Raw genomic sequence first — 27284 nt, 5'->3', positions numbered from 1 at the left:
TAAGAGAAATTTTGTTGTGAATATTAGATTATCCAAAAAATAAAATGTCTTATCACTTAACCTTTATTTTGTTTCTTATCCATATGACCCACAAAAATATATTTAAAGTAATTAAACGATTAAATGGTTGAATAAGAGAGTTTCTCTGCCATCTCATTTTGTGTGCCAAATATATTTATTTGTATAAATTAATTGTATAACTAATTACATAATATGACTTTCAAAAGCTGAAGTGATTACCTTTATTTATTAGAATATGTATAGCTCAATATAACTAATTGCAAAAGCTTATCAATAAATTCTACTGATCAATCAGCAAAATAATTGATGATTAGATGATTAATCGACCCAATAATCGTTAGATTAATCGATCATCAAAATAATCGTTTGTTGCAGCCCTATTACATAGTGTTGCTTTAAAGCACTTGAGACTCAACTTTCAGTTTGGCATGGTCGATACTAATATTTATTTCCATTGTATGGCCAATAACTGTAAATGGGAGATACTAAAATCATATATTATATTGTCCAATTAAATTTCTATATTTAATCAAGATTAATCACACCTAGCATTAAAATTTTTATAGATTTTCACATTGAATATTTTGAATTAATGTGGAAACAACATAAAGACAGTATTTAAAATACCTTACATTAGCATATACCTTACCTCATAAAGTAAAAACATTTGGAAAAAATTTTTTATACATTATTGATAGTGGTCGACCGATATTGGTTTTTTGACAGTCGGTGCCGATATCTTGGAAAGCAGGTGGGCCGAGAGCTGATATAAAGCCGATATATATTTCTTTATTATTAATATTAAAGTAATTTTAAATAATTTTAAGATGGATTTAAAAAAATAAATGTGTAAAGTAAACATACTTTAGATGACTTAAGTATTTTTCACAAATAAATATTTAATAAGAATATAGTTAAAAAGGAAGTAAACACTGTAACCAACAGGGCACTAAGTATTCCTGGAAGTTTGTGTGCACTGGGAATCATATTTTTCAAATAAAGCAAGGGTAACAATCATTTCACATACAGCACACAGAGAAAATTGCATGAATATGACAGTGGGAAAATACATAAAGGGCAGCATAATTTGAAATCATGAGTTTAAAGTTTAAATCATTCAATTCACTGTCTGTCTGATTATTAGACAGACTTCGATCCATATTAGACAGAACTGTTAACAACGACACTAAACAAGAGATAGAATGTGAGCACTGTGTGCTCAGATGCTAGTGCCGTTCTCAGTGCCATCAAAATAAAAGTCCGGCATGCCCTCAAAATAAAAGTCCTGCCTCGAACACATCGGCCAGGCAACCCTTAACCTTAAGGCATGCGTGAGTGCGTGCGTGCATCCTAGTCAGATGAAGACAGCCTATGTGTGTACCCTGGCCTCTGTCACCATAAATCAGTAAAGAGAGCGTGCGGCTGTGGGTCGCAAACATTTTCCTACCCACAATGATTCTGTTATCGACCACACCAACACAACACAGTTTTTAACTCAGTCAGGCCCCTTTATTAAATGTATAGTTAGCATACTTAATTCCAAAGTCGCATAAGAAATAAGCACATAGTCACACAACTTGCTCTCCTCCTCACAAACATGTCGAGAAACTTCCAGCAAAGCAACACGTAGGAGCAGTGTTGACTAAAGCCGGGACACAACAAGCTAGCATCTTTACGGTCATGCCTTAATACAACAGAGACATGATACTTGATCCCTGTTATATGAGCCCAGTTCTGCTGTCTGCCATCAGACCTGTTTATGAGTGTGTGTGTGTGTGTGTGTGTGTGTGTGTGTGTGTTTGTGTGTGTGTGTGTGCGCGCACGCGTGCGCTGACTGTCCATCAATCAACAGCAATAGAAAGATCTCGAAGCTTGTCTGGTTTAACAGATGGGTTTGCTATGGCAGGGTGGATGAATTGGCACAGTAGTCTATAGCTGGTCTAGTTTAGGGTAGCCAGCTAAACATAACAAACAAATTTCAGATGAAAACGCACACCTGCTTGCTCTTGGTAAATGCATCAAATGTACATGCTGCTTTTACTTTAGTTAAATCATTCATCTGTAAATTGTCTGCCTTTCTTGCAAGGGTCAGGCTGCCACTGGACAGCTTATATTGACAGCTGGTTCATCCTGTCAAAGCTGCCACAATATGCTAAGATTTTGGAAATATACAAACTGCATTTTGTCATATGCTCAACAGTCATAGCTCACATGCATATCATCATAGTTCTTTTATATATAAACAGTATCATTCAATGTTTGGTATTTATTTATTTTGTCAATCTGATATGCTGATTTGGGGCTCAAAAAACATTTCTTATTATTATCAATGTTGCAAACAATTGTGCTGCTTAATATTTATGTGGAAACTATGATACTTTTTTCAGGATTCTTTGATGAATAGGAAGTTATAAAGAAGATTATTTGTTTGAAATATAAATATATATATTTTTTATCAAATTAATGCAACACTTCTGTATAAAATTATTAATAAAAAAAAAAGTATTGACTCCAAAATTATGAATGGAAGTTTAGATGCAGAGTAGTGTCAAGACATTCTTGGAATCTTGTAGATTTAAACTTTAAACTGGTGTTTGCTTTTTGTGTACTAGAGCTGTGTACGTACATGCATACAAGTAAAGTGTACATTGTCAGTAAATAAAGCCGTTAGATGTCCACAGGCCACTAGGCCACTATAGTTAGGCCACTACTGTCACACACATTCAGCATTCTCACATTTCCCCTTACGATCCATCTCAGGTTACCATGACAGCATGAGGAGTGAGGGGTTTTTTCGGAAGAGAGAGGAGATGGAGAGGATGTAGTAGAGAGCCACACAAAAAAAAAAACTGATCACTGATTTAACCTTGTGTCATTCATAAATTGTTTCACTATTCAAAAGTTTTGCACGTCTTTAAATGCATAGTTCACCCAGAAAATTTGAACTGTCATCATTGACTTACAGCACAGAGACTTTTTGAGTATTAATCAACATTTGTTCAGGTTCTGTAGTTTTGTTGAGCAAAATCTGTAACCTAACCAAAACTGTTGCATAGCTTGCTCACTGTTTTCATTTCTATAGTCAATCTACTACATGAACACTAAGCATTGTGTAACTGCTCTGTTTGTGTTGCTCTTGATCTGCGTGTAGGGCATCATCCCTGCCTCCTCTGGACTGGCCATTACCGAATCAGTATGGGCAGTATGAGCTAAAGATCGAGGTTCACCCCAAAGCTCATCATCGAGCTCATTATGAGACTGAAGGCAGCCGAGGGGCCATCAAAGCCAATTCTGGGGGACACCCTATTGTCAAGGTGAGTCTCCACAATAAAACGAATACTGATGTAGTAATTTTAACTAACTATCTTTTCTGGACGAATACATTAATTTTACCACCACCCATTTGGCTGATTGTACGAGAGGTACTTGGTTTTGGGATCGTCGCATGAAGCCTTGTGGCCTTGATTTCGAAGTACTCATTACGCTGGCCACAAAAGTGGGAATAGAGCATGATGCCATCCGTTCCCTCACAGGAAGCAGAACTTGAGAAGAGCGAGACCACACAGAAAGCGTCTGCTGTGTGGCCTAGTAACCTCATTACTGGTCATAAAAGTCCTTTTACTGGGTAACAGCTAGCGAGCAAGTGTTTTGGTGTCAGCTAGATCGAAGCAAACTGTGTAGCAGTCTTATTAGGGACTCTTTCCTTCTGACTCCTCTGTGCTAGTTGTACTAGCTTCTAACCGCAGAGGTGATGGCATCATTTATGTAAAATGAAGCCCAATTAGTATCCTGCTGTATCATGATCGGATAGGTAAACTTACTTGGCACTCTCCTGAGGCTAGCTCTCCTAGAGAGACTAAGAGAGAGAGAGAGCTTGTTGGTAAATATTTAATGGTCTTGGAGACAGTGACCTCTTTTGTGGCAGCCATAATGAAGCACACATACAACTCAGGAAGCCAGATCATTGAACGCATGAGGAAGAGAGGAAGGCCTTTCCCCTGAATCATAACGTCTGGCTTTGAATGCTCCATTAAACAACCACAATTACAGGCCTGCATTTCTGCCGCATCACACCCCAGTCTTGTGTCTTGTGAGCCATTAACTGGCAGTCATTCCTTGTTTAGGACCTTGTTTAGGTCACCTGCATGATCATCTTTCATTATCAGACATCTCATCTCTTTCCACTGTCTCTACAGTGCCCTTTGTTTCAATTCTTTTTGGTCAGTTGGAGCCCTTTTTTAATTGTTTCTTTGCACTTTTCTGGACTATGCGTTGTTAAATTTATTGACTTCAAAGGCAAAAGCAAATGACAAAATATTTAGGTAGTACAGTATATCTCTCTGGTATAGTTTGTTCTGAGTTTGTGTGCATTGATGGTCGGTATGGCATAGGTTTATTTGTGCCCAAGGTTTTATACTGCAGATAGTTATGAATAATAAATTGCACAATTATAAATCTTTGAAGTACTTTTGAAGTAGTACTTTGTCTTGTTTCATAATAATATTATTGATGCATTAATTGAGTATACTTAAAATTCAATCAGTGCTCAAACATTACTTCCAAGGTCTAAACATCTAAAGCCTTATGATGATCATAGATATGTTCTTGTTTACAAATGAAGTTTGTATAAACAATTACTTGGACACATCTGTGGCGAAGAAGTCAAAGATGTCAGGAAGGACATCTGATGACGTTTTGCCACACTTTTTCCATAAAATGGTATTATTGTAGTGAAGGTCATAATGTGTGATGTATGTTCATAGAAAAATATATCTTTTTTTTTTTTTACAGAATTCTTCCCTATGTGCTGGACGCTTGCTGGTTGCATTATGAACAGAGGTGCACATAAATGGTCAATTGGACCGTAAAAATAAGTTTTATGTACCGACATGATTAACAGCTGTTAATGCACAGTTACCGTTTTTAGCTCGACTGTACTATATAAGATTTCTATTCATTCTGAAAGCATAAATCTAGTCTATGCCATGGCGTTTTCAAAATACAATGCAAAACTGTGATATTCATTCACTTAAGTTCTTTAATCAGCAGCAGCGCTAAATCTGGAAGATCGTATACTTACTTCCATGCAACATGCCCAAACAAAAGCCTCGCTAATTTTAAGTTTTAATAATGAATATGCTTTTATTTACATTTTTTTTAAAGCTTTTAAACACAGCGACTTACAATTAGGGAAAACATAAAGCAATTCTCCTTAAAGAGGCAAACAAAGTAAGTAGTGGTAAATATTAGCATTTTATTTTTAAGTTTACTAAATTAACTTTAAATCGTATTATCACACATTATTATTTAGTTTATTATTTTATTCAAAAAACTAAATAAAGTGCAATAATAATATAACTATTATTAATAAATTTTTTATAGTTATATTTAATGGGTCACGCTATATGCAGTGTGAGGACCAAACCAAAGCTCCTGGTCCTCTTATGAGAACCAGGCTGAAAAAAATTATGTGCACCCCTGATTATAAACCAGATGAAATAATAATTTCTTGATAATTGTTTTGTTTTTTATTATAATTAATTTGAGGTAGTGAATGTTCAAAATAATCTGGGATAATATGGCAGTTATTTTTGTCTGTAAAAATGTTTAATTATAGTTGGTTTGTCAAAATTATTTGAAAATGTTCAAGAGACAGGTGTTTCAACATATGAACAGCATTTCCTAATTGATATACTTCATCAGAGGCCCGATTTCACTAGACTAATGACTGGCAATTAGTATGCAGATCTTTTCTTCAGAAAAGATATGTTCCTTCTGCATTTGTAGAGAAGAAATGTGCTTTTATAATTGGCATGGAAATATGTAACAAAAGCGAGTTAAAATACAAACAATTAAACTGTCCTTTGCCAAAACACTTTCCTATTTTTATGTCAATTTTGCTGAGATTTATCTCCCAACCTTTCATGCTTAAACATCAACCACCGTATACATGAGAATTCATGTTTTGCGAGTGATTGTGCCTTTCTTACTATTTCAGAGTATTAATGACTAACTCTTTAACATCGTAGCCTCGCTTCCCCTCACACTGCGACTGAGGATGCATAATTACCTCACATTAATGAAGTCCACACACTGGTCCACCCACAGGGAATTACTGTGCTAGAAAACCTGGTTTAAACGTTTTTTTCCCCCAAGTTTTGGTCATATTTTTACAAGAAGAGAGTTAAATGGATAGGGAAAATGATCTTGTATATACAGATACAAGTACTAACATGTTATTATTGATATTATGGTTACTTTTACTGAATAAAAAATACTTAAACAGAAAAAAAATGAAGTTTAACAACAGAAGTTTAACAATAAGCTGCTGGCATCTATACAGAAATGTATTTACAAACTCTCTGAGAAAACTACGGCTAACACATGATCTGAGTAGCAGCAGGAAGATAAGCTGACCACTCTGTGCATCTGCTTACGTGTGTGATTATGTGCTCATTAAATAGAGTTGTGTCATTGTATGACTTCTTTAACCCATTTATGAATCATAGGTTTAATCAATTTCACTATACCATATCATCAGTGAGAATTAAATTATGTTCTATACCCGTTATGATTACGCTTATTTTACTTGTATTTTTCAGTATTCTAGTTTTTTTTGTAGTTTTCAACCCCCCTGGTTCCATTTGGGAAAATCTGCACATGAAAAGTCTCCCATACCTTCAGACCTTTCAGCGAGCAGCTGTTTCTAATAATGTTTCCCGTGATGCTTTCTGGGGCATGCGCTGCTGGAGTCTTAGGCTGCTATGGTGGAGTATCTGTTGTTGTGACGTCAGCAGGTGACACCGCAGACTCCATCTGTCCTGGGACAGACTGGATCTTAGAGACAGTGAACAGACTCACTGAGCCATATTGCCTTCAGCAGCACTTACAGTGCCAATTAGCCAGGAGGACAGACCCATACACCTGTATGCCAGGTGTAAACTAGCACAGGCGCTGTGTGTGGGTTTTTATGTAATCACCGGGGCATTTGGCAAAGAAGGCAAAAGATGGTTATACTGTAAAAAAAAGTGGATTAGAAAGTAGTCATTAAATATAAACAAATATTATAAAATAAGAGATGAAATAGTGTGTGAATCAAATTTAATTGAAATTAACTTAAAATGATTATCTCGGAGTATAAAGGTACACCTCCATTCCCCTGGCCTTCAGTACACTTGCTGTGTTTACAATTGTTGACTAAGGGATCAAAAAGAAAGTAACTATTAATATCAGATGAACAAACAGCCACTAGTGCCTAATAAGATATGCTTGAATATGATAAATATGCTTTTTATTCTCTTACTGTAGTTATCAATGCCATGGCTGGACTGGCCATTGGGCATACCGGGCATTTGCCCGGTGGGCCAACGTTATTTTTGGGCCGATATCTCATACTCATACTTTTTTTTTTTTAAACGGCCCATAAAATTTGTACATCGGCGGCCCATTCGTTTTGTTTTGTTTTGCTTAATTGGCGGCGCTGGGTTTGTGCCGGTGTAATGCATTGGTCAAAGTCAGTGTTAGTTTTTTTTTTCTGACAGACCAGCCCATGAAACACGTAGATCAGTGGCCCATTGGCTCTTTTCTTGATTGACACTGGGCTGGCCCAATCACAACTTTAAACGAGTGAGCGAGCGGCAGCAGTGTCAGTGTGTATCTGTAAAAAAAGATGGAGAAGAAACGCAAGGAATGTGCAGATAAATAGCGTGAAAAAATAGAACCAGGCCCTTAAAGCAGACACTGTAAACTGTGTCAAAATATATGTTTTCTGACCTTCATCAGCTCCTGTGGCAGATGATGATAGTGAGGACGGAGGATCAGGAGAGAGATGAGAAAGTGTAGAGCCTGCGGTAAGCATAACTACTTTCAAAACACTGAGGCCATGTCATGAGTGTAGATTATTTCCACATCTGCATAGTTGACGATTACCGCAATTCACTAGAAATTTAATAAGAGGCGTTTGTAAACCATGTTTTCCGCCAAAATAAAAGCTTGATGCAGTTTGCTCAAAATAAAAGATCATGTGCTCATCTCTTTCAAGTATAGAAATTGGTACAACTAATTAAGAAATTTTCCTTTATTTTTTTGTGCATTTGTTTTACAAAATATGGCTATTACTGTCATTGGATTAATATTATAACGATTATTATGTATAGGTGTAATGTAAATAGACACTGTAACTAAAAGAGGTTTGAATTTTTCTTTTAATTTGCACACTGAATATGGGTTGGAGCTTTTAATTTTGAACTCTCAAAGTGCATCAGATTAATGAATTTATTTAACATTAAAATGCACAAAATTTTCTCACGGGGGGGCATGCCCCCGAACCCCCCTAGAAGGACCGAGGACACACCACCATAGTTTTAACAAAAATCCTGTAAGAAACACTGGTATTGCTACGCCTGAGCCGCTTATAGCTTGTTTTACGATTCACCGCTGTGGAGTATAGTTCAACTGTATTAATAAATATAAAATTTTGACTTATTTCATCTGTTAACTCTCACTCGTTCCTATACTCACTCATTACATGGCATTAGTGGTTTTAATGAATAGGAGTTGGTATGCATATAATTAAGGGCGTGCAAAGATGGGTGGTGTTTATGATCATATAGTGGGCCGGTCTGGGCAAAAATGCCCGGGCCGATTTTTTTGTCCCAGTCCAGTCCTGATCAATGCTATTGCATATGCCTTTAACTCAGAAACCATGTAAACATCAAATGTAACATGAAACAGTGAACAATGAAACAACAGTTTATACTGGATTAAAAATTAATAAATAAATAAATAGGTTGGCCATAGGGCTGGATTATTTTTTTATAGACTTTTTTGAGTTTTGTAGATTAAATCGAATTTACTGTTCTGCCACGATTTTAAAGGCAGGAAGATGGGAGTTGAACGGCGCGTTTTTAGAATGATATTTCATGCCTGAGATGCGAGCCCAATGGTCAAACGCGTACATGTTCACATAGAAAAAACAATGAAAATCAGCGCAATCGAATAAAACTCTTTAAAGAACTACTATTGTATGTCTGAAATTTCATATTTGCATAATGGTGACAGGCTGAGAACTGCTGTTTATTGTTTTTACAGAACATTTATAGTTTATAATTCGTCCCCTTGGAATTATTAGGCTCGATCTGCATTCCGAGTAGTTTTGAGATATTGAGCTTCAAAGTTTTTGTGTTCAGTTCGACTGTGTAGATAGAACCTTATTGTTTTTTAAATAAAAAGTCCCATAATGTACACAACATAAAAAAAAATCTATCACATAATGTAAATACGTTGACACAGAATTATGACAAAAATGTCAGATAGAACCTTATAATTCCAAGGGGATGAATTGTCTACTGGTGTTATACCTTTCAGGCGTTTTAAATTTGAATTATGTTGAGTTTTGAGACTTTTTTTTTTTTTCTTGTATGTAGGGCTGCAACTAACGATTATTTTGATAATCGATTAATCTGTCGATTATTTTTACGATTAATCGGTTTATGTACTTATATTTTAGTTTTTTCCATTTTTTCCCCCAAGTAAATTATTAATAAATGGTCTTTATCATTCAGCATAGATTTAAGAGATTTTAACCATTTTGCACTGTCATATCCTCATCAAAAATATACCTGGAGTTGTTTTATTGTGTTAGTAATCCTTTGTCGAACTCTTCTGCAATCAGAACACTGACCCATACTCTAGCAAATTTCACAAGGAGATTTCAAATAATGTTTTCACCATGGCAGTCCTTAGAGCTCCTAAAGTAGTTTAACATCCCGAACGAAGCTTATTAAGGAATCTTTCAGAACATATTTTCACGAAGAATAAGGATAAAACAGAATAAAATTGCAGTGCATTGTATTTTATTATTTACTGGGAAACAGCTTTATAGCTTTTGCTGTGAAATTGTAAACAATCCTTCAAAAAAAGTGCCAATGGCATGAAACCTGAATGGAACTCACAATTTAAAGTAAAATCCATCAGAAGGTTGTCCAGAAAAAAAAATAGGACACACACAAAAAACCTGCTGTGTGAAAAAGAGCAGTGAATACTTAGGAAAAAAAAGTGCATTTCAAATATCTACATTTACCTCTCTCATTCAGTCATAATTAGGCTGCACGACTGAATTTTGAACTGGTAAACGACAAACTGATCACAGAACATGTTTGTAAAGCTTTAAATGTTAACTGTTAAAAAGCAATGTTATCAGCTTTTACGACTAAACATTTGCAAACAATATTGTACTGGAGAATCTGCACAAATGAAAGTCTTAGGGGCCGTTCACAAATCGCGCCTAAAACGCGTGGAAAACGCTAGGCGCGCCGCTTTCTCCTTCTTCCAAAGCGCTCGCACAGAAGCGCCCCTGAGGCGTCTGCCTTTGCTAAGCAACCATGACGTGCTCTCTCCTTGAAGACACGGGCATTTCAGCAAAGGATAAATGGATTTGCAGCTCAAATAAATCGCTTGCAGTAGCTCTGCTACTAAATTTATTTCAAAATGGAAATCCATATACAACTATGATCAACTGTTCCTTTCATCTTGACTGAGCTTTTAACGTTGTTACGGGAAAGGATGAAGCTGATTGGTTAGTTCTTGTCACATGACCCGCGGTGCGGTTGCGGCATTCTGAAAAGTTTAAATGTTTTTAACTCGATGCGGTGCGGTGTTGGAAATAACGAACTTGAGCGCGCAAAAGACGCGATATGTGAACGTCCCCTTAAACAGTGCAGTAGAGCAGAGTTTACAGGTTACTCTTCTTTTTTGAAGGCTCAAAGTAAAGTACTCCCACATCACGCTGAATGCTGCAGACATATAGACATCATATGATGTCTATGGCTGCAGAGACGCTGCTCGGGAAGCACGTGACATAAAACAAGGCCAGCTATTGGCTATTCGCTACTTCTCCTGCTGTACTGGCTGAGTAAAACCTCCGGTGGCTCATTACTGCCACACTTTGGTCACCGCAGATTTGAAATATGCACGAAATGAGCCGCTTACGGCAAATAAAAGTTATTTAGCAACGAATCGATGACTAAATTAGTTGACAACTATTTTAATAATCGATTTTAATCGATTAAATCGATTCGTTGTTTCAGCTCTACTTGTATGGTTTCTGAACATATAATATGTAATAAGACATTTGTACAAGATGTATTTGAAGTTCATGCATCTTTTTTGCAAATATATTTAACAAGTCATTTGTTTAACATTTACATCATGTTGACAACTTCATGTGTGGTACACTTGAAATAGAAATTTCTTTAACTAGAGGGTTAATAAAGAAACAGTTACTTGAATCATGTTGTCATCAACTAGGGCTGGGCAATATTTACATATAAAAAAGTCACATATCAAATAGTAGTTTGGTGATAAACTTGAATGAAAAAGAAATTTCACCTTATGAACTGACTGAAATAAAATAATTTTACTTTTAAGTTGTTCTAAAATTACTCAAACTAAAACAGAAATACAAAGCTAAATAGAGATTTAAAAAAGAAAATGACAATCAAAAATACAAAATGACTCAAACGAAAATATCTGAAAATAAATGCTTGATTAGTAAATAAGTAATACTAAAATAACACTGAATGAATGTGAATGTGTGTGAGTTTGTTTGTGGATGATCTGACTGGATACTTCACCTACAGCTCCTCTGTTTTCTGTAGCTGCTTTCAGTATTATGTTTCATCCTGAAGCAGAAGAATCTGTCCTTTGTGCATTTATCTCGGAGACGCAATGTGTAATGGTTAATGTCTAGAGTAAGGAATAGGCCAGTTATGTGAATGGTTGACCTTACACACAGGTCATGAGGTTACTAGAAGGTTGTGAAATTTGTATTACAGGGACATGGACGGTCTAATGTTAAAACCAGAAGCACACATGCTCCTCCTGCAGCACTTTACCACTCCAGTTATTGTGAGAGAAATCAGAGATGCGATTGGTGGTGAAATCAAGAAATGTGTGTAAGTGTATCTATCAGTGGTGTATAAGTCAAGCTGCCATAACAGAAGGCTGCGGATTACAGCGTACAGCAGCCAGACAAACACCAGCAAAACAAAGTGACAGTGTTTACTGCTAGTGTTTGGGCTGGGCTAATTCACAGTTCAGAGATCAATGAGGAATGCTGTGTAATGCTCTACAAACCGCACCTCGCTCTCTTTGGGTTCATTCTGTACCAAAATCAGCACACCTGTTGCTAGGAGACATAGACGTTCTGAACCCATCTGGCATAGACTTTCCTGAGTGTGTGTGTGTGTGTGTGTGTTAGAAATGGTAGTTGAACTGGTTAAACACAAAGACACACACAAAGGGCAGCAGAGTTTACATTTGCCGTAGGATCTGTTCATGTGTTTTATTCTAAGAGAAAGTCACTTGTACCTTTCACCCAGGGCTTTTATATAGATAAAAAGGCCCAGTGGAATCAACAGACATGGTGGAAACCAGCTTTATAAAAAATAAATTACCCTGTGTTTTAAAAAGAAAAAGTGTTAAAGTGAATTTCTGGGTAAACTCTACTGACAGCATCTATTGTAGGCTGTCGATTATCTCAGAGAAGAAAAGTCTAATGGCAGCTGTCCTGGAGAGGTCAAAAGCAGAAATGCTAAGCCTATATTTTTGTTAAGCACTTTTCTAAATTATTATTTCGACTTGGGACTAGCATTCTGTACATGTCTATTGTAGAAAATGATCCACTGCTTGCCTCAAGAGGCTCTAACCTTGTTCTTACAAGTCTGTAGGGATGATCAGGGGTTGAAGTTTGAAGTGTGTGTGTGTGTGTGTGTGTGTGTGTGTGTGTGTGTGTGTGTGTGTGTGTGTGTGTGTGTGTGTGTGTGTGTGTGTGTGTGTGTGTGTGTGTGTGTGTGTGTGTTAAACTTTACATTTATACATTTATGCATTTGTTAGTTTTGCTTTTAAGTGAGTAACATTGACTTAAAGATATACATTTCATCAGTTCATGCATTCCATGCTGTACCATTCAATTTACAGGAACTCATTTCATTAAATGAAAAATATAAACATTATTTCTAGCCATCTTCCATTATAAATGTTTTAAGTAATTCATTTTTTTTTTTACAAACTGAGAAATGAGTCGAAATCATTATCTTTGGTAAATCTGTAGATTTTAATCTGGTATATTCGTTCAGTTAATCCTTTCACAAATATATTAGCTTTTATTGTTTTATTGCTATTATTGTTTTGTGCAACATGGCTTAGGATCAGATAACAATAGCATCATTGCAAAAAAAAACAAGATGGCTGACCTTGGTGACCCTCAGACCTCACAGTGGGCGATTTTCAGTGCTGATTAGAGATTCTTGTGTACTATGTTAAAGTTTTGCTCTCAATGTGCTTGTCTGGGGAGCAACCCTGTTGTCTGTATACCCTCATGAGTGTGCGGCTGTGTGTACAGCTTTTGTTGTTCTGTAGCCTGTATCTGATGTGGACAGAAGAGTGAAGAGTAGGACACAGCACAGTGAGTAGAGCCCTGAGGCCCGAGCCCGGCCCTGGCCCGAGGCGCTCAGGCCCTAGCCCGACCCGTGTCCAACAGCTCATCAGAATTATCAGCCCGAGTCCGACACGAGCCCGTGTTTTTATTTATTTATTTTATTACACTGCGGAAGCCTGCCCTATTTGCAACAATTAAAAAAGGGGTCAGTTTTGTGTTATGTTTCTTTTCATTTCTTTATCAAGTTAATTTAGAAAAATGTTTGGAGCATTTTTTTAAAAATCAATTAAGCCTCTCAAATTAACGCTAATACTTTACTTGGCTACAATAAAATCCATAGATATAAAACACTTCAAGCATATCACACAGACAGTTAGTTTAATAAATGTTTATTTATTAAACCACAGTGAGTAAAATAAAAAAAATTGAAATACTGAGGCAGGCTCGCAACAGCGCTCGCAAACGAAATGATAACCCAAAAAAGGCCCGACGCCCGGCCCGCATGTGAGCTATAACGTGAAAATTGGCCCGAACCCCGGCCCTAGGGGCATAAATAAGTCGGGGCCCGTCGGGCTCGGGCTGAAATGCAGGGCTTTAACAGTGAGAACGGAAGGGGTGAGAGAGGTACACATCACGGTAAATGCTGTACTCACTGTATACTTTTGTTTATATCTTGATGTATAAGAGTCATAGCAGTCCTTTCACACATGCCGTGTGTGTGTGTGTGTGTGTGTGTGTGTGTGAGAGAGAGAGAGAGAGAGAGAGAGAGAGAGAGAGAGAGAGAGAGAGAGAGAGAGAGAGAGAGAGAGAGAGAGAGAGAGATTATGTGTATTGACCTTATTTAAACAACTGGCTGTCCAACCTTCTGGGTCTGAGTGCTCTCTATGTTTAAACCTCTATTTATCCCCCTTCTCTTTCTCTCTCTCTCACTCACTCACTCTCACTCACTCTTACTCACTCCCTCACACACACACACACACACACACACACACAGAGGCATATTTTGTGTAAACACTGCATTGGTGAACAGACCTCTCGATGTGTCCAGTAAGCACAGAGAGCATGTCAGCACAAGTCCACGTTTCAGAGGCAGAGGTCACTGTGTTTGTGTGTGTGTGTGTGTTTGACTGTTTTTGTTTGACCTTGAGTCTCCTCCCCACCCCCTCAGGCTCAGGTTTAGCCACGCACACGCACACACACACACACACACACACACACACACACACACACGCACGCATGCATGCATGCACACACACGCACCGGCTGGCCCTCTCCATAGCAACCACAGGCCAACACAGGGAAACAACTTGCCAGCGGCGAGTTGGAAGGAGAGAGAGATAAAGAGATGGAGAAAGGAGGAGGAGTGGAGAAAGTGACTGAAGAGAGTATAGGGGAAGGGGTGTGAAACTTGATGGGAAATGCAAGGTTTAGAGGGGGTGTAAAAGGAGTTAAAGCATGATGAAACATGCAGCCTCAAGTACAACAGCGCAAAACATGCCACTTCACACTAAAACATTTGCTACACGTGCTTTTTTTTGTACACTAAGCTGTCTTCTTGCTGTTTTTAAACCAACTGATGCTATTTCTTTTATTATTAAATTGAGAAACAGTCAGAATGAGGCATCTTTACTCCTCAAAATGAAAAGTAACCCAGGGAGGCTATTTTTGCCCCTGCTAGCTTTATTCCAGCTCTGGGACATGTGACTGTCCTTAATGTCAGCAGTTTAATATAACCAGTGTCAGGGAAGGGAGGTTAAAGGAGTGCAGGGATAGTCGTCTTGTATAATTTCACACAAATACACACTGTAGATTTCTTCAGGCCTGCAGATGTGATGAGAGGATGAATGAGAGGTTTCCTGTAGCTGCTTGTGTTTGGAGACATGCCACATCACCACCGCTTCTCATTCAAGAGTCTTGTTTTTTTTAAGCTTGTTTGTTTTCTGTTGTCTCCAGTTTTTTTCCTCGCAGCACGCGAACACCTCGCTTAGCTTTTCTTTGGGATTAAAATAAGAAAATAAGCGGGAAGAGAGCAGGGATGTAGTCACTTCACAAATTGTCATACAAAACACAAATTATGTCCCTTTCTTTGAAGAATGAATCACAGTCACTTGTCACAAAAGTTTGGTCTCAGTAATTTTTGGAAAGGAATTAATACTTTCATTCAGCGAGGATGTATTAAATTAGACAAAAATAAAGTTTTATTTTTACAAAAATTAAATAAATGTTTTTTCTTTCTGTTCATTAAAGAGTCGTGAACCATGAAATGGTTTTCAAGAACATGTTAAGCAGCACAATTATAATAAACACAAAATTTCTCAAGAGCAATTTTTGAAGGGGACACAAATAATACAGCTAAAATATGTATACAAAGAGGAAAGCCTTAATACTATTAGTGCAGCAGGAAGACCGTGCCAAATAGACAGTGCTCGTGGCCATGTCACAGTGTTGCAAAGGCTACGATTTTCCCGTGGAATTGGGCTAATTTAACACTGTTGCCGCAGGTTTTTTTTTTTTTTTTTTTTTTTTGACCACGGGTTAAAGCAACCCCAATATTGTGTATTTTATCCCCCGGAACACAATTTTTACTAGGGGCTCCCTTCAAAACGCAGTTCGTTTGGGCCTGTTTTGTGTAGCTATTGGGCAGGTTTTGTTGTGAAAACCTGGCAACCCTTTCCATCAAGCAGGTAACGCTATTATTACTAACATAGTGGCATCATCTGTATTAACGTGGAAATAATCACTTCATTCGATGTTTGAGTGAAATAGCATTGACAGCCTTACTTACTGGAGTTCCACAACTATTGACTTTGTTGTCTCACCGAGCTCATGTGTGTGTGTGGGTGATGTAAAAGAGGAAAGCAGGCATGTGAGGAAAGGGAGGAGAGACTCAAAATGTTTCTAAACTTAAAATGCATTTTTGCCCCGTTTGTGTTGTTTTACTACTTACACAATTATTTAAAGTATAAAACAATGTTATTTACAATACACATGGTTTTTAATCATATTTTATTTGGGGGGGCCCTCAGATGGGGGGGGGGGGGTCCTGTCCCTACTGACCCCACAACTATATCTGGTGACCCCCCCCCTCGGGATTTCCACGTATGACTGCAGGCAAATAGAAAATGAGATCAGCTGTGATTCTTTCACTTTAATGGTTGAAATAGCGGCGGTTAGCAATATCTTCTGAATGGCAGTTACAAAACGAGAGAGAAAGAGTGCTGGGGTAGTGCTGAAGTCAGCAACAGGCTGAGCCACAGGCCTTCAGAAACTCCTTGAGGATGTGGCGCATTGTTGCCGCTCTAAATGTCTTGAAACTGAAGTTGTGGCAGCGCTCTGAAACTTTGCTGAGGCTGCAGCATGTTCATGGAATTTCCAAAAGTCATAAATGTTCATGGCCTGATGTATCATCTTGTAAAGTGATTTTGCACTGTAGTGCATCATACTTTTCGGTAAGGTGATGATACACAGGGCAACTTTTTTTAGAAATGTTGCTTGGGCAATTTCCAATTGAGTATGGCCATCAAAATTCTATCTGGATACTTCAGATCAGCCATGGGCCCTGAGTCTCACCTGGTGGCCAGTTGACTGCAACATTGTGCAGAATGTATCACCTTTAGGGGTTTTAGATACTTAATTTTACAACATTCTAAATTGTATCTGTATCTGGTGACCTTAAAGTGAACATGAAATCAAAGTGAACACTGTGTACATTAATACATGTTCCTAGTCCTATTGGGCATGATTCAACGGTGCACTTTATTCTAAACAGAAATGTTTATATGCATAATCTTTCATCAGAATGTAATTATTAGCTTCGTTATGCTATGGAATGTCCACTCTTCAGGATCATGTTACTTGAATATTAACACTTTGGTAACACTTTAGAATAAGAAACACTTGTTCACTATTAACTACAACTTTTCCCTCAATAAAGTCTCTGGCATGGGAGGCGGACGCACTAACAAGGAGGTTAGCGTCAGATGAGATCTGTTGAGATCGGGGGAGTGAGGTCTACCTGCACAGCACCTACATGCTGGCCTTCGTTACACATGTGCATGGTGTTGGCAGGGTCATGGTTCATTTCAGTTGAGCTCTGAACCTTTTTCAGGTCTTGAAGCATAAACATGACCTCTGCTTCTGAATGCCCCACCGTCTCAATTCCCTGACCCAGAGCAAGCCCTCAAAATGTAGAGTACATTAAATTCAGTCCTGACCCTTCTGCCTGAAGGTCTCTGTCTGCAGAGGACTGTTCACCTCACAGAGTTCTCAGCATTCACAGAAACAAGCACGCTTGATGGAGAAGCAATAAAGAAAAGTAAGAAGCAAAGCTTTTATGAAGAGTAAACAATAATGCTCCATTTAGCTTCTTTTTTTTTTTTTTTTAGAAATGCCATTTGTTTTCTAAAGCCATATAATTTACTTTAGAAAAACATTAGCCTTGGTAACACATTACCGTAAGGTTCAGTTGATTAATATTGGTAAATGCATCATGATTTAAAAATAAACAACACATTTTTACAAAATTATAAAATTAAGGCAATTTTTTTATTATAATAAAGAAATAAACTACCGTTAATTGTTAATTCATGTTAGTTCATAAAACTTTAGTTAATATGTAATAATACAACTTGTTAAAAGTGTATTATTAAATGCAGAAATTCAATCAATAAATGCTAAAAGGTTGTACATGCATATATCTTATTGTAAAATGTTACCATAAATATTTTGAAACTAAGCATGCCCTTTTGGTTTAATAGTTTTCTCAGTTACATATCTCTCCAAGTGTAATAAAACCATGCTGTCCGGAGAACTACATGAACCAAATCCCACCACCATCCAAGTCTTCCGTTGTTCCCTGATTCTCTTTTCCCCGCCGTCCATTTCTATTTCCCCTTTCCACAGTTATCTGGCTCTATTCTCAAGACTTGTCCTTTATATGTGAAACAAGTTTTTCTCATTATTCTGTTGCTATGGTTGGCTTGGTCCTTCTGTTACCTGTGATTGGGTCATCTCTCTCTTTGTCTCTCTTTCTCTTTTTCCTCCCTTCTTTTTTTCCTCTCATTCCCAGTTTCTCTTTGTTTTGCTGCAGTGGGTCAGTGTCAGCCAAGCATAACATTTCAACAGTAGAGAGATTGTTAGGAGCCTGTGTGCTCAACCTAAGTAACACTCTCCCACACGCATGTCAGCGGAATAGCTCCTCTGCGTTTGTGAACTCCTCACCTATCTGTGAAGCTTATTGGCTGGTCAGACATGTGTACATACTACTGGATGGGGCATTGCATTGCCACACTGGCCCCCTGTGTCTTACTGAGGTTTGCATCGGACAGCCTGATGTGCAGCACTGGAAAGGAAAACATTTCTGTAAAAGCTTTTCATTCTGCAAAAGATTTTACAGAATGATTAGGTCTAATTATTCATGATTTAATGGGTCTTTGACTTCCCTATTTCCATTTTCAAAAGACGAAAGTCCTGTTTATACTATTTTAGCAACATTTTCTTGGTTTTGTTTTTCTTTTCTCACCTTTCTACCCTATTTTTTCCTTCAATTCAGTGTCTGTTTTTTTTTCTTTACTCATGGCTCGAAAACATATCTTTATGTTCCTGTCTGGATTTTAATTACTAGCTAGAGTGCATTTTGAATTCGTCTTGGAAAAAGTGGGCTAACGTCTGATATTAATGTGCATGGATAAGGGCTGAACGATTATGACAAAAATCATAATTATTGATTATTCCCTTAAAACTGTCATTGCGGTTATTAATTACAATTATCACAATTTACATCAAATTATGTTTATACCATTGTTTGATGCAACTGCATGCCCTATTTTTATTTGAGAATAAACAAGCTGAAAACACTCTAACTGAAAAACGTTTAGTGCTTTTTTGTAGTATTAAGCCTCAAATGTCAACTGTACATCAGATTGGCCTCTTCTTTCAATTATAAAAAAGTACTAAATGTATGTTATACTAAAACTAAAATTAAAACAATGGAAAAACCCTTCGTATAACATGTATAAAGAAAGAAAGAAAAAACACATCTTAAGCACACAGCATAAGTGGACTTTGAACGATTAATTGCCACTTTGAACGATTACGTAGTTGTGGTATCCATAATTGTAATCACGATTAGAAATTGGTTTAATTGTGCAGCCCTAGGATGAGGATTTGGGAAGTAATTGCACATATGCAAGGTTTTTTGAATGGAAATGTATTGGCATAAATAATTGTGTTGCAAATGGATAATATTGCTGTTTGACGTGGTGGATGGCCAGTGCTTCTAGATCACTATAGCCTGTCAGAAATATCTGAGTTTGGCAGTTGAGTGCTGCAGGGATGACATTATTTTTTTATAGGCCAGTCCGGAAGTTACCATCACTTCATTTTCAGAAGAAATGCAGATAAAGATCTATATATACACACCATATAGTTCCAGTGCAATCATAACATTTATTGTCATGCTTCATATTATTGTTTTCTATTTTTCATAATAGTTTGTGTGTCAGGATGTCTAGGACCATTAAACAAATCTCTGCTCATCCTACAACAGTTAACTTCTTTATTTTCATGGAAATAAAAATGAGCATGACTCTTCTCTTCACTTTTAACAGCTCGTTGGCTTCAGTGAGAAGCCAGTGAACCTGCAGATGTTCATTGGGACAGCGGATGACCGTTATTTGAGGCCGCACGCATTCTACCAGGTTCACCGCATAACAGGAAAAACTGTCGCTACGGCAAGCCAGGAAATTATCATCACCAGCACGAAGGTTCTCGAGATTCCTCTCCTTCCTGAAAGCAATATGTCTGCCAGGTACCTGCCAATTGCTCTTCATTTCAACTTCATTTCAACTCGATCTCACACACACAAACATAAATGTTGAATCATGATGAAGACTTTCCATTTGACTATTGCTTTTAAAAATATTTTATATCCCCTAACCTGCCTATTATTACTTGTTGATTATTTAGTACAGAATGATAAAGTTATTGTCCTTGCAATGACTTTCAGCAGCTCATCACAATGTAGATTGTTTTATTAACTCCATGAAAAGAGTATAAATCCAGAAAGTGGCTTAGAGTGAACAAAAATAATTGAAACAATTTTGCTTGACAGAGAGGATGATGGAACTGTTATGGATACTTTGTTCTGATGTGTTTGTCAGTATTGATTGTGCTGGAATCCTGAAGTTGAGGAACTCTGACATTGAGCTGAGGAAAGGAGAAACTGATATTGGACGGAAAAACACTCGGGTCCGTGTGGTGTTCCGGGTTCACATCCCACAACCCAATGGAAAAGTGGTCTCACTGCAGGCTGCTTCAATTCCAGTGGAGTGCTGTAGGTTTAATACACACACACACAGACGAAAAAAATATATATATATATATATGTCTATAATTAACTGTCTAATGTGAATTACCTGTATCTGTATTTATGGTTAAATAGCACAGCGCTCAGCACAGGAGTTACCCCAGGTCGAGAAAGCCAGTATTAGCAGTTGCCCAGTGAGTGGAGGAGAGGAAATGACCATCACTGGTTCCAACATCTTCCCTGAGTCAAAGGTCATTTTTCTGGAGAAAGGTCCAGGTAAGATTCAATGGGGTTCAAGTGCTATTTTAGCTTCTTTTCTCCATGTATTAGCGCTCATCATTTTTATTTAATATTTTTTTCATTTTTCTACGAGGATTTAAGTACAAAGAAAATTATTAAATTCAATTATATTAGCTTATATTTAACAATCAAGTTATTAATTAATTGTTATTCCAGGCAAACGATTTACATTTATATAGCCAGTTTCATATGTCTTGGTCCTTTTCTTCTCAGATATTTTTCTCACTTTATACATAATTTAAAGGCAAATCAATATTTCATATCCATTTGTTTATTTATTTAGTAAGTAGCTATGCACTAAGCTGGATGGTGTACAGGTCATATCAAAATTAACCCCTTTTATGGTGATATTAGATCCCTCCACAAAGCATCGTTACTTGCGTTTAGCTAGTACTAATTCCTTTTAGCAGGTTGCTGCAAGCTCTGCAAGCACAGCTGAGTATGCACTACAAATCTCTTCATCATTCACCGTCAGCAAATATTGCCTCCTCATCTGTCTTACCCTCAAAGATCACAATTATACCTGCACTCATTTCTGTCTTAGTGAAGGTAAACCAGCCTTATTCTTAAAAACGGCAAGATCTGGTGGTTTTTAGTTCAAACCTGTCTGGCTTTGGGAAACTGGAGCGATGGGTTAAATGTGAGGGAGTCTCGATTTCTCACTTCTCATATGAGAGCGGAATTTGATTGTTTCTCGTCAAACCAGAGTGATTTATCTTTGCTTTATCAGCATATTGACCTCCCACGATTTCCCTTCTCCTCTGGGGACACTGTGTGTGTGTGTGTGTGTGTGTTTTTCGTGTGTGCATGCATATGTGTGAGTGCAGTTCAGCATGAACACACCTGCACACCTACACACACAAACACCACTGCACTCAAGCGGGTGCTCACTCTATAGATATATATAAACACACACAGAAATGCACTCTTCACACACCTACATCCATACTACGCTCACTCTAATAATAGAGCTGAAACAACGAATCGATTTAATCGATTAAAATCGATTATTAAAATAGTTGTCAACTAATTTAGTCATCGATTCGTTGCTAAATAACTTTTATTTGCCGTAAGCGGCTCATTTCGTGCATATTTCAAATCTGCGGTGACCAAAGTGTGGCAGTAATGAGCCACCGGAGGTTTTACTCAGCCAGTACAACAGGAGAAGTAGCGAATAGCCAATAGCTGGCCTTGTTTTATGTCACGTGCTTCCCGAGCAGCGTCTCTGCAGCCATAGACATCATATGATGTCTATATGTCTGCAGCATTCAGCGTGATGTGGGAGTACTTTACATTGAGCCTTTAAAAAAGAAGAGTAACCTGTAAACTCTGCTCTACTGCACTGTTTAAGGGGACGTTCACATATCGCGTCTTTTGCGCGCTCAAGTTCGTTATTTCCAACACCGCACCGCATCGAGTTAAAAACATTTAAACTTTTCAGAATGCCGCAACCGCACCGCGGGTCATGTGACAAGAACTAACCAATCAGCTTCATCCTTTCCCGTAACAACATTAAAAGCTCAGTCAAGATGAAAGGAACAGCTGATCATAGTTGTATATGGATTTCCATTTTGAAATAAACTTAGTAGCAGAGCTACTGCAAGCGATTTATTTGAGCTGCAAATCCATTTATCCTTTGCTGAAATTTCCGCGTCTTCAAGGAGAGAGCACGTCATGGTTGCTTAGCAAAGGCAGACGCCTCAGGGGCGCTTCTGTGCGAGCGCTTTGGAAAGAAGGAGAAAGCGGTGCGCCTAGCGTTTTCCACGCGTTTTTAGGCGCGATTTGTGAACGGCCCCTAAGACTTTCATTTGTGCAGATTCTCCAGTACAATATTGTTTGCAAATGTTTAGTCGTAAAAGCTGATAACATTGCTTTTTAACAGTTAACATTTAAAGCTTTACAAACATGTTCTGTGATCAGTTTGTCGTTTACCAGTTCAAAATTCAGTCGTGCAGCCTAATTATGACTGAATGAGAGAGGTAAATGTAGATATTTGAAATGCACTTTTTTTTCCTAAGTATTCACTGCTCTTTTTCACACAGCAGGTTTTTTGTGTGTGTCCTATTTTTTTTTCTGGACAACCTTCTGATGGATTTTACTTTAAATTGTGAGTTCCATTCAGGTTTCATGCCATTGGCACTTTTTTTGAAGGATTGTTTACAATTTCACAGCAAAAGCTATAAAGCTGTTTCCCAGTAAATAATAAAATACAATGCACTGCAATTTTATTCTGTTTTATCCTTATTCTTCGTGAAAATATGTTCTGAAAGATTCCTTAATAAGCTTCGTTCGGGATGTTAAACTACTTTAGGAGCTCTAAGGACTGCCATGGTGAAAACATTATTTGAAATCTCCTTGTGAAATTTGCTAGAGTATGGGTCAGTGTTCTGATTGCAGAAGAGTTCGACAAAGGATTACTAACACAATAAAACAACTCCAGGTATATTTTTGATGAGGATATGACAGTGCAAAATGGTTAAAATCTCTTAAATCTATGCTGAATGATAAAGACCATTTATTAATAATTTACTTGGGGAAAAAATGGGAAAAACTAAAATATAAGTACATAAACCGATTAATCGATTAATCGTAAAAATAATCGACAGATTAATCGATTATCAAAATAATCGTTAGTTGCAGCCCTACTCCATAAACATGTGCAAGTGCATGGTGCACACAAATACACACCCTCATTCCCTGTGCTTATAAACTTGTCTGTCACCCCCCACCCCACATATGTTCACTCTCTCTGTCCATGCACACACAGAAGCTAGATTTATGGTTGGCTGTATTGTGGGGTGTCACTGTTGTTCTAGAGCTCACCTGTAGACCTTAGCATCTGCTGTAAGGATGACTCAGAGGTCAGCAGGGATTCTCTGGCTGCAGGCGCACTGCTGATCACGCGCTGGAGCCAAGACACAAAGCAAATAATAGCTTACTGTGTGTGCAAGACAAACTTAGTGTTTCCTTACCTAATAAATATTGATTTCACTGAAGCCTGTGTATATAATGGAGTTTTGACATATTTTTTCACTATGATAGGTCTTTCATGTCATTCAAATTAAAATGAGTAAATTTTAAAGCACTATAACAGACGTAACCAAACGTTTTACTACGAATGCCCCTAAAATCAAACTTAATTGAGTGCCTTATATCCAGTTATATTACATTAAAAAAAGAAAGAAAAATTCTTTTAAGGTGTAACCATAAAATCTAAATATTTCCATAGTTCATACAATACTTTTTAGTGGCTTTGTGTCTGCTGCGTTAGGTAAGACAGTGATTGTTTTGTTTGCTTGTTTTTTTCTTTCACTTTGGCTACTATGCAGATAAAAAAACAAATACTACGAATATGCCTTCTCTTTAGTCAGTTAAAATGTGGTTTTGTCTAGTGTATTTTATTTATTATTATTCTTAACTGTAACACATACAACATATTTTAGAAGGTGTCATATTAAATAACTTTAATACATTAAATATGCATTTGGTGCCAGATGAACCTGAAACCAGCCTCATTATTCTGAGCTTCATTGAGATTAGGTGACTAGATTAAAGCAACCCACAGAGTAGTCCGTTTTGAATGTTGCTAGTTACATCTACCTGGAAAATAACTGAAGCTCATTTGTTTCAGGTTGCTCTTTCTCTCCAGTTCGACACACACGGCTGCCATGTGGCTGTCAGTCTGAAGCCTCAGCTTTCAGGCACTCTGCTTACAAGAGGCTTTATTAGACTGACTTTTTGGAGTTAGTCTGTGTCATGATCCCCAACAGCGCTCTGTTTGCATGGACTTCTGTGATCCTTTGAGTCTCACTGTGAGCTGAAGTAGACCTTTTACACTATGAACAGAGCCCTGAGACTGTCTGTCATCTCCAGCAGACGATTTCTTTTTACTTCCTTTTTTATTTATTTTTTCTCTCTCTCATTCACTCTCTTACTTTTCATAACATCCTGCATGGTAGAAATTCAGTTTTTCCTTGACTCTTTCTCGTATCACTTGTGTGCTCTTGTTTAATTTCTTCGATAAGCAGCTCTTCTCGCTATTTCTTTCTCGTTCTTTTTCTATCTTGCTCATTTTTTCCATTGCTCGTTTGTAAGTAATGAAACACAAGTTAGGACCAGCCTCAGATGAAGGCAGTGAATGAAAGGCATTCTGGGAATACGAGTCTTGGCCTGCCTTATGTGTGTACCTGTGTGTTTCTAGTTTGAGACAATGACACACTGACTCACTCAATTGGAGTTTACACATGAACACACAGGGCTGTTCTAACCCAACAAACTGACTCTGAGAAACACCATTTGGTACTTACCTCTCCTCTAATTGGCTCCTTGTAAAGTGGCAACCCCTCAAGGCATCCTGTGTGGTGATAACCCATGTTTTTATTGCATTGTATAAAAATGGAAAATCCTGAGATGCTAGAACAAGTAGGGTGGAAACTATGTCTGGCCTTGAGCAGCTCTGGAGGAAAGTTCATATCTTTTCAAGCAGGAGCTCATCAGAGAGCATCTATGCGATTTGTGAGAACATGTTCTGCAGATGTGTTTGATTGAAATCAAATATGTTTTTAATGGTGCATGCGGTAATATGACACTGGTCTTGTACTTTATATTGACCTAGCAGCCCACATAAACTGTTGGTTACTGATGTCAAAAACTGATGCCCTATTTGCAGCAAGCCAAGTGAAGTTACTTTATGTTTGAAGTGTTCATGACAACATGCCACATTTAGATGCATTATTATTATATTTTGAGACTCTAAATATTATATGTAATATGAAATATTATAATAAAGTTTCAAAAACTTACATTGATCCAATAGTAACGCATGCTAAGTTCATTCACTGCGCCCATATTCAGAACCTTCAGAAATCTTTGCTCATTTCTGTAATGTAAAAACAAGAGTAACTTTTATATTTTAAGTAATAAATCAAGATGATTACTTATTTGACTGAAGTGATGTTAATATACTTTAGCATAAAAAAAAAAATTGAAGATACAAGTATCAAACCAGAGACATGAGGCTTTTGTGGAATGTTTATTTGTACTTCCCTCAATCATCGTGTTGTATTACGTTATATGTTTTTTAAAAGAAGAAACTCAATGGGATTGTTTGTAAAACTAAACTTTACATTTTTTTGTACTTTGCTTATATTGATATAAATCTCATTGATTTATTACATGATTTACAAGCTACCAGAACTTTTATTTTATTTTTTTGATCATATAGATATCAGCAATTGCCAACAAATCGAATATTTTTGCTGACTTTGGTCTTCTGGATAATTTTTTTTTTTTATTATTACTTCAAGTATGAGCTCCATTTTCTCTTTTTATTCTCATACACCATAAGTCTATCTATCAAATATGATACTTAACAAAAAACATGCATCTTTTTTTATATATATATTTACATGTAGCTTTTGTTTAAAGTTTCACTTCCACTGTTATTTCATAAGTCAGGCTTTGCAGCCCTTTTCCTCCTTGAGTCTACAAAAGATTAATTCATTTGTTTTGGTCACAGTGAGAGAATATAAATGGCAGATATTAAATATTAAGTACAGTTAAGTGTTAACTACGAAAAAATCACACACAGGAAAGCTGACAAAAAAAGGGTTTTGTGTTTATAATTTATGATTCAGGAAATTGTAAATGAAGAGTTACATTAACCATCTGTTTCAATTGATGCTAGTTTACGCTTGCCAGCAGGATATTTAATTCCACATAATGACACATAAAAGCTTTGTCGGATTTTGCCAGAAGTTTATTTTTCATGAGTTTGTTTATCAGTAGTAATGTAGTAAAGTAGTAATAACAGAACAGCAGTGTTCCTGAGCTGAAGAGTTAGGACAGCGTGTGTGCTTGTCACCGGGCTTTGTGAGTCTGGTTTCTGTTCGAACCTGCCCTCATGTGGGGCCCTCTTTAGTGTCCAGTGAATGTCAACATGTGCTTCTGCTGTACTACTACTGCTGCTGAAGTTACAGGCAACCAAGGTCATTCTCATATTAGCAAAATGCCTTTTGACACAGAAGGGAGTGGAGGCACTATACAGTAACCTGGTGTAAACAGCAGTCTCTGAAGTGTAATGCACCACGTGATTATGAAACTACTCACAGCTGTCTTTTTACTTAATAACGGCCCTCTACATTACCCCTTTTTTGTAATATATATGCATATGTACCCACTCAAGATCATTTCACATGCAAAATTACTCATTTTAGACAT

The 27284-nt window shown here is 37.3% G+C and overlaps 1 protein-coding gene across 2 annotated transcripts in view; it reads left to right on the top strand.

Moving 5' to 3' along the window:
* Positions 1-27284, top strand: part of LOC132106441 (nuclear factor of activated T-cells, cytoplasmic 3-like) — a 70065-nt gene that overhangs the window by 28086 nt on the left and 14695 nt on the right. For both annotated transcript variants that reach the window (XM_059512121.1, XM_059512128.1), the window contains 4 exons: positions 3173-3335; positions 20068-20267; positions 20620-20792; positions 20901-21041. In XM_059512121.1, coding sequence (XP_059368104.1) covers positions 3173-3335; positions 20068-20267; positions 20620-20792; positions 20901-21041 — 677 coding nt within the window. The remainder of the gene's footprint in view (positions 1-3172; positions 3336-20067; positions 20268-20619; positions 20793-20900; positions 21042-27284) is intronic.

The sequence above is a fragment of the Carassius carassius genome, chromosome 2, assembly GCF_963082965.1.
Source record: "Carassius carassius chromosome 2, fCarCar2.1, whole genome shotgun sequence".
NCBI classification, from domain to species: Eukaryota; Metazoa; Chordata; class Actinopteri; order Cypriniformes; family Cyprinidae; genus Carassius; species Carassius carassius.
The sequence above is the reverse complement of the archived record's forward strand: the minus strand, read 5'-3'. Positions and strand labels throughout refer to the sequence as shown.